Source organism: Caloenas nicobarica, chromosome 5, assembly GCF_036013445.1.
Source record: "Caloenas nicobarica isolate bCalNic1 chromosome 5, bCalNic1.hap1, whole genome shotgun sequence".
NCBI classification, from domain to species: Eukaryota; Metazoa; Chordata; class Aves; order Columbiformes; family Columbidae; genus Caloenas; species Caloenas nicobarica.
The window spans coordinates 25844774-25864007 of NC_088249.1; the positions used below are offsets into that span (position 1 = coordinate 25844774).

General features: G+C 36.9%; 1 protein-coding gene across 6 annotated transcripts in view; it reads right to left on the reverse strand.

Annotated features, from left to right (window-relative positions):
- Positions 1-19234, reverse strand: part of MIPOL1 (mirror-image polydactyly 1) — a 195950-nt gene that overhangs the window by 84259 nt on the left and 92457 nt on the right. For all 6 annotated transcript variants that reach the window (XM_065635724.1, XM_065635725.1, XM_065635723.1 and 3 more), the window contains one exon: positions 11576-11683. In XM_065635724.1, coding sequence (XP_065491796.1) covers positions 11576-11683 — 108 coding nt within the window. The remainder of the gene's footprint in view (positions 1-11575; positions 11684-19234) is intronic.

Genomic DNA, 19234 nt, shown 5'->3' on the forward strand with positions numbered 1-19234 from the left:
CAGCTCTTGTCTAATCTCACCTTTTAATTGCTTTTTCTTTGTAAGATATATTTACCTTACCACCAAGGAAGGCTGAATTTTGGAAGTAACAACACAGCTAACTTAATTTTGGAGGCATAAGAAATTGAAGTTTTAATTGCAAATGTATTTTACAGGAGAAATCAGACCTTATTTGAGTGCTTTCAGTGAATAATTCATTTTTTGAGTGAGTGTAATGAGCAATTTTGATTCAGCTACATGAGAGAGCTATGCATGCAGTGTTTCTAAATATGAAGATAAACCTAATATATGTTGAGTTGAATTCCTAATGCATTGATATACTTCTGCTGATGTGAATCTTACTTTATACCTTTCAAGTCTTCAAATAATAAAAAACAAGGCTCTGTGCTTGTGTTAATCAGTAAAGATAATATTAATGTACTTTCTGAATAGGTGGTACACCAGTGTGCCTGCACAGGTTTTTTTACGGTTAAGGTCTGGAAACTCAGAATTACTGAATTAGCAAATTTACTACTTGACTCCTAACATATAGCTTACTACTCTAAAGCTTACTCCTAGAGGAAAGCCATAGTCCAGCTGCCAGTCCATAATCTCATGAGAAAAGCTGTGGAGATCTACTGGAAGACAAGTGAGGAATATTTTACCTCATAAAATCCACTTTCATAGAAGAAAAAGAAAAAAAAATCCAAATAAATCCAAGTCTATTTGTTCCTTCTGCTCTTTAAGTATTCTCCTAATGACCTGTATACTGCTAGGGTAGAAATACACACCTACTGCACACAACGAGTACATCTCTTCTCCTTAGCAACCTGAATATGTGAACAGCACTTTTCTTTTACACCTCTGCATGGTCACACGCATGGAAGACAAATCAGGATTTTGCTCTTATTTGTGGGGAAAAGTAAGCGATTTTCAAAAGCCTCTTGGTGTTCTGGGAGTACAACTGTCCTAACATCAAAAATGCACCTCTGCACCAGACCAAGTAAGTTGATGGGAATAGAGAGGAATTAAAAAGGACAGGCAAAATGAGTCCTGACTCTGAGTAAATGATGGCTAAGCACCAAACTGCAATTTCTGGACATGGGCTCTTTTGACTTAATCTCATTCTAAAACCTAAAGTTCCTCATCTGGGAACAGAACAAGAGAGATGTTCAGATTACAGTAAAAAGATAAATAACAGCAAACATGTAGCACCTTGAGGCTTCTGAATCAAGACTAGTCTGCAGCCTTATGACCACACTAAGGCCCAATGTTTCGGTGTCTTTCTTTACCATCTGTCTCCCTTCTACTCTGAACCATACTTCATATGATCACTTGCATGCAAAATGTTAGGAAAGGGTTCTCCAATTCTGAACAGAAATTTTGATAAACTTAAACACACAAAGACCAAAGATTCCTTTCTAGTAAATACCTAAAATTCTGAAATATTTATATTGATCCTTTATCCTATCCCCAGTTTCCTCTACCCAAGATCTAAAGTAGATTCTATCAATTCTAAGAGGCGTTTCAGATAAGGAGGTCATGGATGGGTCAGAGCAAGACCTTTGCTATTTAATGACCCCGTAGCTTGCCTTTTGCACAAGAGCTTAGGTTACTACCTTTTATACATTTTATTGTAGGACAAATAACTGACATGTCATCATGCACTCAGGCTCAAGATTTTGTTTACAGTTGCTGCTCAAACAAAAGAGAATCATTTTTCTGTGCAGCATAAAAAATGAGGGGTGTACAGTAAGACACTGAGAAAAAAAATTGAAAATTAGGATTTACCACACTATTTTTTTCCTGCATGTATGAGTAACAATTTTCATATGGAGAAATAAACAAGATTTATGAAATAAAAAATAATACATAACGTCACTCCTCTTCATTCATTAGATTTGATATCTTGTCTCCTGTAATATTTAATACTTGGTACCTCTGAGAAAGGAAAAACTTAACTTGGCTAAATATTTTTTGTACTTTCTTTGTTTTATTATGGTATCTATTATGCTGATAGATACTTCGAAAACTGCACCAGTGAAGATTCAGGATGACATTATTAATAGAAACTAATGCTAAAGGCTTCTTTATACATTGCAGAAAACAGTTACTATTTTATGTACAAAAAGGCTTCAGATTTAGAATCTCTTAACTAAGTTTGGAAACATGTTTTATAGTATCAGAAAGTGGCAAGTGAAGAGAGTCCTAGTTTTCTTATAGTAAGTCTGATATGATACATGAGGCTCCACGATTATTATACAATTAGATTAACATATGCCCTTCATTCCTGATCCATGTAATCCTGAAATGAAGCTCCATGCTAGTGGGAAAGCAAAATAACTTTTTTATAGCTGTTTGAAGTGCAGCAATATGACACCTCCTCACACGTTACAAAGGTTCATAGTAGTATGACTATTGACATGTTATTGGGCAGAAGGAAGGAAAAATGAACCCATGACTGGGGTGATTATGGGTTGCCATTGGAGATGGCAACGAAGCTTATCATTTTAGTTAAATAGGGTTTTTGTTTTTATAAGAACTCATCCTTCCGTATAAGTAGCTTTTCTAACATGATTGTGGTTTCTACAGTATGTTTTGCCTACATATCAGATTTTGCGATTGTAGTTTACAAGACGCTAATTAATTTCAGTATATTTTAGAACACCAATTTTTCATCATTGGTTTAAGGCATAGGTGTCACCTCTATGAAGATAAGGAGTGAAAAAGCAGGTAGCAGACATCTTTCTATCTGGCCACAGGATGCCTGCACAGTTTGTTCCATCTTCTACAACTTTAGCACGTTTCTTTATTTCAGAATATGTATTTCTAGAATACCCAGAGGGCTGTCAAATGAATCAACCATACAAAGTGGAATCTATCCTGTTAGAAGGAAAAACAGGTGTGTAAAAGTGCAAAGTATTTGTAAAATGCTAAGTTAATACAATATGTGCAGATGCATGATTACAGAACGGTTGAATGAAATACATAAATGTGAGGGCCTTGTCAACAGAAAGTTCATGGTCACAGAAGCCTATTAGCATGAAAGAGATGATTCTTTGCATACCAAAAGTGAGGACGTGGAAGCAGCCCAGATGACTGTGAGAATGATAATCCAGATTTAGAATAACCTGAGACCAAAATATTGCATTCCAAGAACCTGTTGCATTTATCAGAAATAATACTTCTGCTAATCAGAAGTAGAAACATTGACTGACCTTGTGGGAAAACAATTTCCACCTGTGAACTGGAAACCAAATATAAAAGACTCAGCCAAAAGGTTTGAATGACCACATCATCCCCAATGACAATGGGATGTTTATAGTATATACAGTTTGTTGATGTTTAAGACTTTCAAGAGTAATCTGGTGCCAAAAGAGATTTGAAGGCTCTCAAGTAAAAAGCAACAGACCTCCAAGGAAATTTTAGTGGAGCAGATGAAAGCTGACATCAAACACAAAGTGTGACTGAGCAATGAATTCTTTCATGCTCAGAACTGAATCAAAGTTCAATAAATACATCTGCTTTGGTTAAGAGACATTCAGGAGAGAAGGAAGACTTACACTTCTTGGACAAACTCTTTTGGACAAGACACTGTTCAGTCTATCAAGACACATTCAGTGCTTTTCTTGTGCAGCTGTTTACAGGCAGTATGAAGCATGCTAAAATTCCTTAAGACATACAGTGCTTCAGACAAGCATAATTAATCAGACAGATACAACTCTTCTAAGGATCATTTTCAGGACAAATGTTGTTCTGCCAATAAATGCTCACTCTCATCCATATATTACTTGGTTATGAATCAACTCTGAAAGTCTTGAGGTCACAGTAAGTAGGAAACACCACTGCTTGGTCTTCTTTCATTTTAACAGAGTCCAAGAAATCCCGAGGAGCTGCTGTGCAGGGAACACCGTACACACAGAGCTGCCAAGCCCGACAGTGCTGTCAGTGAAACAACAGCCTTACTGACCCAGGAAGGTGGCACAGCCAGTGCAACCAAGGAAGCAAAGATGAGAAATTGGGTACGTCTATTTGTTTCCTTCAATTTGAAAACAAGCCAAGGCTTGAATGCGTTTGAAATTCTCACCCACATTGATGCCTTAGTGAACCAAGAACAGCACAAACGGCCCTGCCGCCTGTCCAGCCACTTAATGACATCACAAGCTGACCACTGAAAATCATGCAAGTACTATTGTTACCAAACATCATTTCTCTTCAGCTCCCAGGTAGATGTTTCATATAAATCCAATTTATCAGACTGTGGAAGCCTGTGTTTCTAAAGGGACTCTGGACAACTTCACTCTCACTGAAGGGCAAGTGTTTAATCTCATAATTTATTTCCCATGTTTTCCATTGGGGAAAACATTGCATTATTTTCTCATGGCACATTTCAGCAATTATTTTAACTTTCAACTCCCTATACAAATTAAGATATTTTTGGTCAATGAATACAAATGTCTACCAGTGCTAAAACATTAATTACCAGATGGGAGGAGACCATCACTAAGAATGTAGTTGTCACTCATGAACAACTATTCTGCCAAGATCTGCATAACTAAATAAAGCATACAGGTCTGGATGGCTACAAAAAGCAATCAACAAAACTGGCTACTGAAAGTGATACTAGTAGATCAAATTTCTGAACTTAGCTTTTTGACTCATGGTCAAATACATGTGCTAAATTAATCACTTCATGCCTGGAGGGGATACATATAAGCAAACTGTTACACTCCTAAATATTTGACAGCAGATGAAGGAGAAATCCCTGGCTGGGGATCTCCAGACCTGAACTGATTAGAAGGCTGGGTTATGACATCTGGCTCAAAGGAGCAATTTGGTTCAAGGAAACTTCAAATGACTGCTTTAAGGACCACTCAACCAGTGCTCACATTTCCACTGGGATTGAGGGGTAATACTGGTCACTGTAGGAGTTATTTTCTCCCTCTCAATACACACAGAAAACTGGGTGGGTTGTCAGAAGTCTGTAGCAATAGCTTTCGGAGACACTGCAACTTAAGCAGAAAGGAATGCAGAAAATTAATATTGGAGTGGAACATGGACAGAATTATTTCTGCAGGAGTTGAACACAGCCTCGTTTTAGTGTTCATTTATGGCAGGATGCACCAGATTACACTGATGTCATCTGAGGTGTACAGTACTATTTAGTAACACCGGACACAAAGTGACTAATTATGTTTCTAGCATGGATAAGAGCTGAAAAGACTTGGGTCTAACCTTACTGACACTATTTAAGACTTTGTGATTAAGTGTTTCTGGGCGCAGCACCAGCATAGGCTCTGTTCAATGCAATTAAGATTGCAACTGTATCTGCTCTGTCTGATAAATTGTCTAGGAAGCAGCAACTAAAGAAAAGTGTTTCTGCATTTTTATCCACATCCAGGTCAACAGTAGCTTGTTCCAAGTTTTACAAGGTCTTGTATTTACACCTCTGCTATGTACTTAAAAGCAATTCAAGCATTCAAACTTCAGCACACTTTCACTCTAAAAATTAACAGTCATCTCATGTGCTTTGTAACAAGTTTTACTGACAGGGTAGCAAATCTGTCTCTCACACTGGTCTTGCACAAAGTTAGAGATTGCAGCTTACTTTGATAAATCCTCTAGTATTTTATTCTTGTGTAAGTTATTGGAAGAATACCATGAAGAACCTTTCAGGACTAGTTGTAACAACATATTATTTTCTGGAGATAACCTCCAAGAAGCCTGTTAACTATTCCTATTTGTCCTGAAATGCTCCTGTAGTTTCAGAAAAATAAATATAGATCATAAGTAAATGCAAGGGCACGGTGTATCTCCTCACACTGAGCAGCAGGATCTGCCATCGGGTTCTTCCTTTCTACTTCCAGTATGAAACTGGCATCCCAGTCTTCAAACATACCTATAAATTAATTTGCAAATGTGACAGCAGTCCCTTTTATAGGTAGCAGCACATGGCATCCAAAATGAAAAGCCTGATTGCTTTAGGGTTAACTCCACAAAGCGAGATCTCAAGCTGAGCTTTCACACATTGATATTCTATTAGATACAGAGGGAACAGGGCTTACTGGCCAGAGGAATTCATAGCAAAATGTGAGAGAAATGGGTGGATTGCCCAACATTATGAACATTGCTGAGTTGCTTCATTGAAAAAACCAACCACTCTGAGGTAAGCACAATATTATAAATCATCTTTTGCCAAACAATAACACCTTACCAACCTGTGGATCAACGGCAAGTTTTAAACTCTTTGCAGAGTAATGTCTAGTTGCTTTGTAGCTAGAAACTGGAGAAAGGTGTAACACTCTCTCCACCAGCGGATAACATTGCTATTCATCTGTTGGCTCTAAAATATTGGTAATCAGCAGCTGGCTTCTCAGCAGTCGGTTTCTGTCACTCAAGCAGCACTGCAGTTAACGAGAGCGTGGGAGTTGAAATGGCCGAACTCCGCAGCAGGGTGTTCTGCATGGGGCTGGGCCTTGCCACATTCAAAAATTATGTTGGAAGTTTCTAATTAAATCAGCTTGATCTCTGTTGCCTCATGTAAAATTATTGTGAAAGTACCGAAAGGCTTTTCTCTAAGAGTTTTGTATTACGCAATTAATAACTGTACCAAAATGTAAAAATTGCATGCCGAACTGGAATTTGAATAGAATTGGAATCTCTGAGTTTCCCACCACTGGTTCAGGCAAGTTTCCCTGGATTACAGAGCATCTCAAAAGTGTGTGGCTCAGTCAGAAACAAATAAGAGGCTTTATAGCTATAAACCAGCTCTCAATTCATTAATATGAAGCTCTGAAACTCCAGCTCTGAAGCTCTAAACATAAAAACACTGTTAGAATTACTTAGTTTTTGCAGGTAAGGGCCACAGTAACTCTCTTCTGAAAGAAGCACTTTATTACATACTCAATATTATACACCTAAATAGCATGAATACTCCATGCTTTTTAATAGAAGCAAACATTTTAAACATCATGTTAAAGCTTTTCTTATTTTTTTAAGCTCTTATGACTTCAGATTCTCCTGGGACTGTGCTCTTCATGGATGATATGTTGACTAGTCAGCTGGATTTGTTTTTGCAGTTGACATTGTCAAGCAGATATGGAAAAATGGTTTCTACTCTAAGAATCTCGGAAATTCTGGGAATCAAAACAGAGCTTAATGCAATTGATGACAGGCATTAGGGAGTATTTAAATTAAGTCTTCTAGAGTGGCTTTTTCATGGGCATCATCACTGGAACAACTACCAAACTGTCAGTCATTGCGGATTTCCTGCCCTTGACACAACTCCTATGTGTCTGCAGAAAACAGATGACATCAGCTACAAATGCTTTATGACACAACTGTAGATGAATTTTTGATGGCTCTTTCAGGTCACTTTCTTGCCTCTGACCCTAAATTTATGATATTCTTAATAAAACCATGGAAGCATGTAGGAGGAATTCTACAGAAAATCATAACTAAAAAGATCGATTACTCAGAAAAAACATAACAAGTCAATCATAACCAAAGATTAAAATCTTAACAGCTCTGAAGGAGATTAATAACCTTTCCAAGTTCTAATAACATCATACTCGGCTGGAGTAAACTCATTTAGTCACTAAAGGGCACCCAATTTGTGTATCATCATCATGAAACAGCCACTTCTCCATTTTGAGAGTTAGGCTTGGAAGTAAAACTAGTATGTCTCTTTGGTCTTCAAAGCGGATTGATAACTGCTTCAAGAACATACCACCTAATTAAAAATTACAAAATAAATCAGGTCTGTGAAAAAGTCACCTCTCCCTATGCCTCATTCAAATCCAGTTACACAATTTCTGTGAATTTTCACATTAACTTATTTGTTTCGTAAGATTTATTTCCTATTATTCAACTGAGCGAGGAGGACATTCACACTGCAAAAATCTTTATTTTTCCTTTAGGAAAATGTATTACTTAAAGCTCTGCATTTCAAAACTACATGCTACAAAGCCAACAACAATAAAATGATCCACAACAATACTTGAATACTCATGAAAAAATAGCAATTCTTCAACTTTTCTATGTTTAATTGAATCAGCTATTTCAGTGTATTGTGGGAATACATTTATCAGAATCAGCAGAGACCAAATGTTAATTATGAAGGCCAAGCAAAAATGAATAATCTTACGTATAGACCCTGACACATTAGAACTGCAAAGCACTCTGCAGATCTTATTTTATGAAAATGTACTAAGAGCGCAAATGTATAGGCCCTTAGGAAGTAATTATCCCTAAAAGATTTAGCTATAATTCAATCCGAAATATTATAAGAGATTTTTAAAAATGGTTTCACAAAGAAGAGGATTATTTTACTTTAACTATGGAAACAGGGGCCCACATGCTTCTCTGAATGACCTCTGTGCAGTTGTGGGCATTGTCTGGAGGAAAGATTTGAAATCGTCCTTTTCATTCAATTGGTACAATCCTCTATGACCCATAAAAAACCTATAAATATAGGAGTACCGGTTGGCATTGTGGGACTGAATGGATCACATCACTATAACGAATGCAATAAATACATTAAATATGGAAATTTAAAATCACATAGTACTGATATACATGACAGAGATTAGTTAAGAAGAGCTATCTTACCAAAGACATGCAGATGTTATAATGCACGGGAAGATGAAATGGCACAGCATAGGTCTATACAGCGTGCCTTATATGTCCTATGTTTTATTTGTCACATGATCCTCAGGTGTGACATGGGATCTAGAAGTGTGTGAAAACAAAAGTATGCAAGAATGTTTACAACTTCTTTGCAATTCCTAGATCTGGCCAACGTACCGCCAGCACACCTCTCCCACAGGTGCAAGTTCTCTCTCTGCTACTGTACCTCCCTCAGGAGTCTTTTTTCCTTCTGAGAAACTCACTATGGTGAATTGATTTTAAAAAGAAAGAAAAAATAACCCATTGGGTTTTGTTGTTAAGCCTATTTCAGGACCCCACAGAGGCAATGACCTCATCTTTTATCCCAAACTTTCGTGCCATCCTTAATCTAGCTCATTACCGTATTTTTATCTAGTTAAGATTGCAAGTATCCTTGCACCACATCTGATATTTACACTTCCGTTACTCCTCAAAGAAAATCTAAAGCAGATCAAATTCCTCATCTACCACCTATCACCAAAATAAATCTTTTGCTAAACTGAATTAGACAACACTAATTAAGTTTAAGAAAGTAGGGAAAATTATATTTTTTAAAAAGAAAACCTTTCTTAACAGACTTTGTCCTGGATAGACACAGAAAGAATACCTGGACCTCTTCTGCAGGACAGGTGTTTATGTCCGAATTAATAGTACATAGCGCAGGTCCCAGTTTGCATGTGGAAGTGGTTAAAATAAACGTAGTTCTCTGGATCATGGTGATAATAAAAATAGTTGCGTTGCTATTTAACCCTGCGTCACAAAGACAAATGGCCTGTCCTATTTCTCTGAAAATGGTTGGATGACCAGGGGGTGATCTCCAGCAGATACGAGACAGGAGGGGATTCTTTGGTCTGTACCCCCACTCTGTGTGTAGCTCTGACGACAGGCACTGAGCACGTGCAAGCGGCAGGAGGCGGCAGCTAAGAAAGAACAAGAGGGTTTCACAGGGGAGGTGTGTGAAGCCCCCACTGCACGTTGTGACCTGTTGGGGGCTCTGGTTGGATGTTTCTCCTGCAGGCAGCTCTGACACCGATGGCAGCAGGACAAACCCATTCTAAAGGAGTTCCTGGCACGATTTCCACCCTACCAGCCAGTCCATATCTTCTGGGCTGTAGCTACACTAAAAAGGGGTGACAAGCTTTTTATTTACATGCGTGCTTAGGTCAGGATGAGTGTTCGTAAGCTGTATATCAAAGCTAACTATTGCCAGTATTTCATATGGGCACTTAAAGTTTTCAAGGTCAATGACTCAACTCATCAGGCCTTTAAAAGGTACTCTGATGGACCTGTCCCCACTGTAGGCAACAGTAATATGAACTGAGACAAACTTTACAGAAGTACAATATTAAAAAAAGCTCAACTTTATCAAGAATTGAAAAGCATTCTTTTTTTCCTTCCCAGACTCTCATCTTTTAAAGACTACGACCAATTAACCTGTAACTTTGAAAAACCAAAAAATGCCTGTGACAGCCAGAAATTAAATTCTTTAAAGATTAGGTGCTGAGAGCAATATCAGGCTTAGAATGAAATCCTAGTAACACTCTGAACTCTTAAGTCACTTCTTGCTCTGAAAATATAATTATTCTGTAAGCATTATGTCAGGCACTATTAAATGTAAAAAGTGTAGTTTCAATAAAACATTGCTGTTTTCTACCAGAAAGACCCTCTGCATAGTATTTTCAATGACACAAAAAAACCAAGTCAGCATGCAATTAATGAAAAACAATACTACGTTCAATAAGTAGCTTGCTTGGCAAGCACTAACTTTTAGTGATACCAGATTCAAAACAATACTATTACTGTGGTCAGAAACAGTCTTGAATGTTTGCATTCTCTATTTCTAATCATCTGAGAATGGGTTGCTTTTGGTATTGCACACCTGATTTTGTAATATTCACCACAGGTTTTCATGGCAATTATAAACTCATTGAACATACAGCATTTGTGTGGCACGCAGACTCTCTCCATTTATTCATTACATTTTTTTTGACTGAGAAATGTCAAACTGCACAAGGATTACTTTAATTCCTATACTTTGCATCGGTCAAGCTGTTGCATGAATAATGATGTTTCCTGTATATGAAAAAAAAAATGAAAAAGGAGGCAGAGGAAAATCTGCCCATAAATATGTTTGGATCTTACTGCCTAAATCAAACACATTTTTAAAATGACAACACAGTAACAACAGAGTAATTTCTGTATTTATATTGCCTCTCCACTACCCATAAAAGAGATTTTTAAGAATCTAGTAGTTGAATAGGTGTGCACAATGCTTGCACGTCTTACCTGGCATAATCTCTTATTCTGGCTAGCGGTGAGATTGCTGGTTATGTAGCTATCAATTCCACTGACATTACAATTTCCCTTTCTCAAAGCAGCAATAACCTGTCACTTTATGCTGTCCTTTCTCTGACCCTCTCCCTCCTTTCTGCTCATTTTTATTCTTATTGACAAGACTTATTATTCCTCCTCCCAATTCCAACTAGCTACCCTTTTGCAAATAGTAGTATCAACTATGTGGTCACTAGTAGTATAGGTCAACAATGTTATTAATATAGCACACACTGCTGGGAGCAGATCAAACAGCCATGCTTTAAAATATTAGTTTTGCAAAGGTACCGTGAGGCAAACAGTTGCAGTTTTCTTCACATTTTAAAACGTAATATTGCAAAGACACATCCCAAGAATTTAGCGTTAATTACCAGCCCAATAATTTGGAGGATACGTTATTTTTTTCTTGTTGTTTTCATACACAAAATGAAATAAAAGCATAACAGAAGGGTGCTGTATCTGTGTTTAAAGAAGGGGTTGTTGGCAAACACCATAGCTCACTTCTGCCGAAATGTACACAACTGATATATGCAGCCCAGAAAGCTGGCACCAGGGGCTTACAACCTTAATTTGCCTGCAAGAAGAAATGGAGATTTACCTTCAGAGCACGTTCTTGATTGTTTTCAGCAGTCAGATGTCTCGTGTTGTTTGCTGAAGTCTGGTTCTGCTCTTTCAGATGATGAAGCTCCTGCTCCAGCCGTTTGCACTGCAACGAGGAAAGAATCCCATTAAGTAGAGGAGTGTGGGCATATTTTTTTCAACAAGCCAAATGAATTAACGTAAATAACTCCATCACCACTTCTGCAGCAGAGAAGGCATCAGACAAAAGCAAGTTACAATCCCAGACCAATACTAGGGCTATGTTTTTAAAATGTACATCGTTATTCAGTTTCTTCCTGGTCCAATTGTATGCCAAAAAAAGCCAAGTTTACCATCAGATGAAGACATTTCACAGAACGTTTTTAAAAGTCTTAAAAGTTAAAATTAAAAAAATGTCGGGTTGAAATTCTGCTCCTATTTATGCCAATATAATGATGTATTTTGGCTTTTATATATTAAGTGGATATAAAGGAAGCAATACATGCTTCTAGAAAAAAAGCAAGCAAATTAAAGACCCTCCTCCCAGATCCAGCTCCCAGCCTTTTATTAGAAAATATACATGTAATTTTTATTCTTGTATTTTTCAAGCTAAGAGATTACTCTAAATCCCAAACACACACCGCATCTTGAAAGAAAAGAAGTTTTAAAATTGTTTTGTTTAAATATTTAACTTAATGACAAAGAATTAAAAATTTAACAATTGCCACTGTGTGCATATACACATATACTTACTGCTGTCAGCTGAACGTCTATTTTAAAGATTAAAGATCTGCAAATCATGAACTAAATTACATTTCAGTGTTTTTTACAGTAAGACATCTTGCCCAGCTACCTTGGTTTGCAAGAGTAGGTAGTTGTCAGCAGATGGTTAATTGTCTTAGAAAAAAACGCCTGTTTTACAGAAAAAAGCAAAATAGAACAGACAAAGTATCAGGAAGACACAGGGGAACAACTGCTAGACCTAGGGAAAAACACGGTATTAACAGGAACATTTTAAACCAGTATATTACAAGCAAGTAGTTTAGGTATCATCACCAAACCCCAAAACTGATAGACTCTGTTGGAACAATTCACTGATTAAAAGTATTTTATTAAATACTTTCTGAAAACACTGGTAAGATGGGAATAAGAATTGTGACATAATGCCTGTGTAAGCATTACTGTCTCAAATGAAAGACCTGGAAACATCAGCCTCTTGTGCTGTCTTAGTGACTGTGGAAGACACAGGACTGAGCTTCTCATCAAGTGCAAACAGCCTATTCCTGAGCAATTCAGTACGTGGGACAATGAAGTGTGGCTCATGTCAACTCTAAGAAAAACTGAAAGAGAGAGCTGTAGGACTGCAAAAATTGTAACTGAAGTCTAACTAAAATATGGAGGACTAAAGGATCTTGAGACAGAAATTTGAAAGACATACCACTACATACAATTCTTAAACACAAAATAAGTCCTTAACAATGAACTGCATATCAGGTATCCAGCATAGTATATAAAACAGAATGATTCGATCCTATATTTGAATACATTTTAAATAATGTATACATTTTAAATAATTGTAGGTGTCCAACAATACTATTAAAAAAATTAAATTCACATATCTGTTGCTGTATTTTATTCTGTAAGAAATTTAGGCTAATAAAACTATTGAAAAACCAAACCCAGATTATGCAGCTTTTTTTCATCTAGCAGCTTTTTTTTTTTAGCTCTAGCAGTCATGATCTAAGCACCATTTTAAAAAATAAAATCAATCTACTACTTCAGGCATTATCATGACACTTTACACATTACATCATGTAACACCAGCAGGCCTCTCACTTTTCTGCTTTGGCAACAGTCTTCTACAAAACAGTGCTTTGGAATTCCCAACAGCACAGGTTTCTTACAATGAATATTATTAAAAAGGCCAAAATCTCAATCTACCTTTAAAACATGAATTTATATTGACGCTATTCTCTTGACTCCAAAAGAAAAGTGAAAATACACTAAGAGCAAATCTAGTTACAGGACCACACAGAAATAAATCTTGATGCATAAGGTGGGTTGCACAACTAAGGGCATGGGTGCAATCTTGTTCTGCTCTCCACTCCTGTGCAGACAGGACAGTGGGACTCCAGTATCATGCAGCATATAGAGCAACTATGATAAAGAAGCAAATAACATGAAACAGATCATAGATGGATGGACCTCCCTATCAAGTCAACCTTGCCGTGATTATTACATTTACATCAATCTCGGTAGTATTTTGTAATTCATCTTTAATTTCATTTCCACTAAGAGTCTTGATATTTTTTAAAAAGCTGGATGTATAGAATCAGCATACTGCTGGAATCCGTTTTGAGGGTATCTTTGAAAGAAATGGTGATCTAATTTGACCTTTGCATGTAAATGTCTTAATAAGCTGGAAACAATGTATTAACAGAAGATGTTCTGAATTATCAATCGAAATGTATTTATTCCTGGCTGTCTAAGAAGTAAAATCTTTAATTATCCTGTTTGTGAAAGTATTATAATAATAGACTTACATGGCAACATTGTGTATGTTTTTCTAAAATTTTATACTCTACAACTCTGATACCTGAATGACTTTTAAAATATTAAAATAGCATCATGAAAGCAAGCACTTTTTCACAAGAACAAGAGCATATGAAATTTCTGTGTAATCTTGCAGTAAAGCAAAGTTTTAAAAATAGAACTAAAAACAATGCAGCCCTTCTATCATTTGAGCCAAGATTTTTTGAATTCTGTGTCATTGGTTGTTAGCAAGGTCCAGTAAAAATAGACATTCTTTAAAAGAACATGTGTTTTTATTGGTTCACTCCAGGGCTCTAAAATGCCAACAGCTGCAAGTAAGAAACTGGATTTCCTTCTAAAAACATATATAAAATATCTTTTGGAGCACAGTGAAGAGAAAGCATTGGCCAATTCAGTATTGGCAAAAAGGAAATGTTGGATGTATCCTTTTAAGAAAGCTGAAAGCTAAAGGAAGTGTTTAATTTTAACTATTATAAATAAGAATGTCTAAATACTGTTATTCCAAACATGTCAATATTCATACTTAGAAAAAATTCAAACAGAATTCTCTTAAAGTCAGAAAGAAAACATTCTGTGCAACACAAGTTGCCTAAATGTCTGATCTGAGGTGTAATTGTGCACTTAACTGGAAGTTCCAGTGAATTTAACACTTTATGAAAGACAGGCTGTTAATTGAGAAAACTGCTTCTTTACCTCAGATACTTTGAGTACATCAAGGAATATGAGAGCAGTGTAGGTGGACGTCAAAGAGGATATGCCTTGTTCAGAACACTAAAGACTTTGCTAAGTAAAGAATATTAAAACCTTGCAAATGGTAACATGCCATTTTATAAAGGTTTCACATAAAAAATTCACCAAGAATTAGCGTCGTTGTGTGGCCTAGTGTGTGCATTCAGAGTTCGGCAGCCAGACAGGCAATACTGAAGATATATTAAAAAAAACCCCAAGCAACCCCAAAACAGAAAAAGCTTTCCTCTCTTCCTTCAAACCCTCATGTTTGTTCTCCTGTCTGGATATATTTCCCTCAAAAAGTCTCCTACCTTGGCTAGCCTCATTCAGCTGATAATGTACTTGTCAGGCAGTGAACCTCTTCAAACCTATTCCACATGTTCCTTGAGCAACCATCAGTGCCCACCTGTACGGTTTTCACTACAACATCACCCAATCCCAGCAACAGGCACTTGATCTTCTCTTTAACCAGGATTCCACAGGGCACTCCTCTAAATGCACCATGATTCCCAGCTGCATTCTTCTAAACGCACCCGTTCTTTCCAAACAAATACCCCTGTATCCAGCACAGGCTATATCACGAGCAGCTAAGACACAAAATGAAAAGCACAGCAGGTAACATACCAAAAGGATAAGAAGAGATTCAGACAGTAAAGAAAGGATAGACAGCAAGTACACCTGTTCTTCCCTCCCATCTTCTAATTTAAAACATCAGGCTACTGGTGAGCCTTTTCTAACGAGCATCAGCTAATGTGATTCAGCAGAATAAGGATGTTTGTTTGTGAGAGGTACCAGTTCAACATGCAGTGGATGCTGACCCCTTTCATTGACTATGCATGCTGGAGGATTGAGAACACCGCAGGGAAAATCCAGACAAATTGCAAAAAGGGACACTTGCTAAAGGGGGCATGCTGATGGAAAGGTCAAGAAGTGGACCAGGACAATATCACTGAGTAAAGTCCTTGATGTTCGTCCAGAAAGAGACTGTTAAAAGACGGTCCTAGTTCCAGGTACACAAAAGGAATAAGGATGGTTTAGAATGAATTGAGTATTTCAGAAGATAGAAAAATCAATGCAGATAACCACTTAATAGTGTTTGGCCTTTACCAGAAAATGAGGTTGCATTAACATATCAAACATAACTTCAGCACTTGTATAAACAAATCATCTTTAACATGCTGTCAGCTTTTCAGCATTTTCTTCTTCAACTTGTATCTACAACATGTTAACATGGTGTTATGGTGTCTGCCATGTCTACACAGATTGATGAGTTATTTTTCGATCATTACTTCGCATGATTTTTCAGTGAGGTGTTCTGAAACTAAAAGGTACAGGCATTACACAAGAGCAAGGAAAAATCTCCAAGCCATTGGAGAAATAACATTAGTAGGGACAAAGACAGAATACAGCAAAGTGTTAAAATTGAGCAGAACAAACCCCTGCCCCCAACCATTTGGTGCCCTTCCAGTTTGTTTATCTGAAGACAACACCTATCCCCAGAGGCCTTATGCAAGACCGTATTTAACTCTGCATTACTCAGGGCAATCAGACTGTTCACATGCTTTCAAACAGACATAAATGTTTTGCTACAGCGGGGTCCCTGGCTCTCATCTCACTGAACTAGATAGTAATGTCAGGTGCATTACTCATTTTGTATTTCAGCGCAGACGTGACCCAGAGAAAGGGTTCTGTGACACTCCTTGGCTGAGGAAGCAACAGCCAAAGCAGCAGCTAAAGCTGAATATAACAGAAAAACATAACACTTCCTTACTACTAATGCAGTCTTGGTGGCTATTTAATCCCGTTACATCTATATTTGCTTTTAATATTACTATATAGCATGCAATGTTTTCCATCATCTTTCATTAAAATGAATCCAAACTAACCCCTTCTGGCTTTATGGCAATATGCTAAGGAAAAAAAAGAGTCAACACATTATACCATTTATATGCTAGGAAAAAAAGGCAATTGATTTGTGTCTGTTAATACAGATATGAGGGTCAAAGTCTAATGAAACAAATGTACTAGACTAAGGTGAGGCCAAATTCTGCACAAAGTTCTTTCCTGAATTCTGAATTACACTGGATTAGTACATCATATTAGTACATATAAAAGATAGTATTTTATGAAAATACAATTGTTCATCTGGAGTCCTTGTCAAAACCTGCAACGCTTGTAATATTAAGAATCAGCACTGGCATAAACACACAAGACTCCACTGCTGAAAAAAGGGATAATATGTGGATGGAGGCACCGCAACGTGCTTGCCCTGCTCTTGTACTCTTCCTGAAGCCTGGACTATCACTGAGCTGGGTCAGAGTGGTGAGTTTGGCAGATCTCTGGTCTGATCTGACCCCACCCAGTCAGTCTTATGTGGTCTCTGTAGTTTAATAATAGATCTTGTACATAACCACACCATCCCACAAATGGCTTCATTCTGTTGTTACATTTAAGGTAACGTATTTTTATTCAAGTCGGACAAAAATCAAAGGTGAATGCGTAGTCACTTACCATGGGTCAGCTGGTACACTTGATTGCATATCAGGGCCTTCACTTTAAACAGTGAGTAGTCTGTCACATTCTGTGGATTTTTATGCATGAAGACCTTGCTGACCTGGGATATCAATTACTGAAGTAGTGAGAAATAAAAATAACCTAGTTCCTACCGAATAACTTAGGAAAATGGTTTATGTCCTCCAATATGGGAAAGTAAGAGTCAATTGGAATAGCAGATGAACTGTTTTCCAGCATACGTTTCTTCCTTTACGCATTTTCAATGAAATGCTCATCAGCAAAGTAAATGACATACTGTATCTTGATGGAAAAATGCACAAATACCATTAAAAGGTGAGCTCATGGGATACCAAGATCCTACTACTGCACAGCATACTACTTTCAGAAGCGATGAATTACAAATACATTTTGAAATTAGTTAACATATATTCACTGAAACAAACAATTGAAGTACAAATAATTATTCTAGACACCAAACATGAAAAAGAAGAAGAAACATGGCTACTTTTTCACCTGTTATATTTTTTAAGTCATTATCTGTAGAAACATGAATACAATAAACAACCATGTGAAGCAAACAAAAACAATTTAACTGATTCTTCTTTTAATTATTTTCTTTGCCTTTTCTTACTTCATTTATAATGATCTACTCTTCTTAGAAGCTCTCAGCTCAAAGATGCTAAATGGAATGCAAGTGTTCTCATATCAACAGCCCTTCTGTCCCCCTCCTCTCAATATTTTTTTTAACAGTCTACCCCTTGTCCCAAATTCATCACCATTTCTGGAGAGGCAAACATCTTGCGCCACTTGGATGCTACACAACTCTTTCCTTTGCAGACAAAAATAATACCAAAGTCATCCAGTCAAAACACAAACCAACCTTTGGTGTCACTGTGAATTATGTACTTTGAACTGCAGATGTTTGGAAGCACTTACATTTATATAAATAGATTTTATCCTTTTTCTTCTAAAATAATAATTTCAAAAGAAATAAATGAGTTTCTACATAATGATACTAGAAAGATTTTTCCATTAAATTATGATTTTGAATTAAGGCTTTCTAACCTCTGAAAGAAAAGACTTTTCTTCAAAGTTCTGGCAAATCATCAACAAATGTGTTTAAATGATTATTTATACAATGCCCAGCAGCTTAGAACTACTGGGACTTCAAGAAAGAGAAGTGCTTTTGTGGAGCTTAGGCCTCAGAAATATATGCATCTTTAAAAACGTATATTCTATTAGTAAGAGAAACACTTAAATGTAAACACCTTTTTAAATTTTTTTTAAAAATTTTTCTTTTAATTTTTCTTTTTTTTTTTTTTTTATTCCCAGCAGTGCAATGGTGTCCTGCTCCAACAGAAGCCACAAAAAGAAATGCATCAAAATACAAATGAAACATTTTTGTCTTCCTTGTCACTATGAGTGAGCTGGAACCTGCAGCATTGAAGCAGATAATATGCTGTATACATGACCTGGTTTCCTCCTACCATTCCTTTCCTTTTTCCTTTCTCTTTCTGAACACTTCTCAATGCAGCAAAACAAGCTTTCATTTATTTTCATTTGAACAGTTAAAGGAACTGTAAGTGCACAGACAGACATTCAGAAAATTCAGACAATAAAGTTTAACTGCTTCTACTCTTTCTGTTATCAGTCCTTGCCACAAAACAAAGTCAAGTCAAGGGACCTGCACAGGAGATCCAGTTTTTAGGGATAAAATGCCAAGATGGACATAATCAGATCCCAATGGATGTGATCAATAAAATAACAGCTATGTCTCCACCAGCTAGCAAAAAGGACTGGTGTGGTTTAATCTGGTAGGCAGCTAAATACCACACAGCCATTCACTCACAGTGGGATGGGCGAGAGAATTGGGTAAAAAATG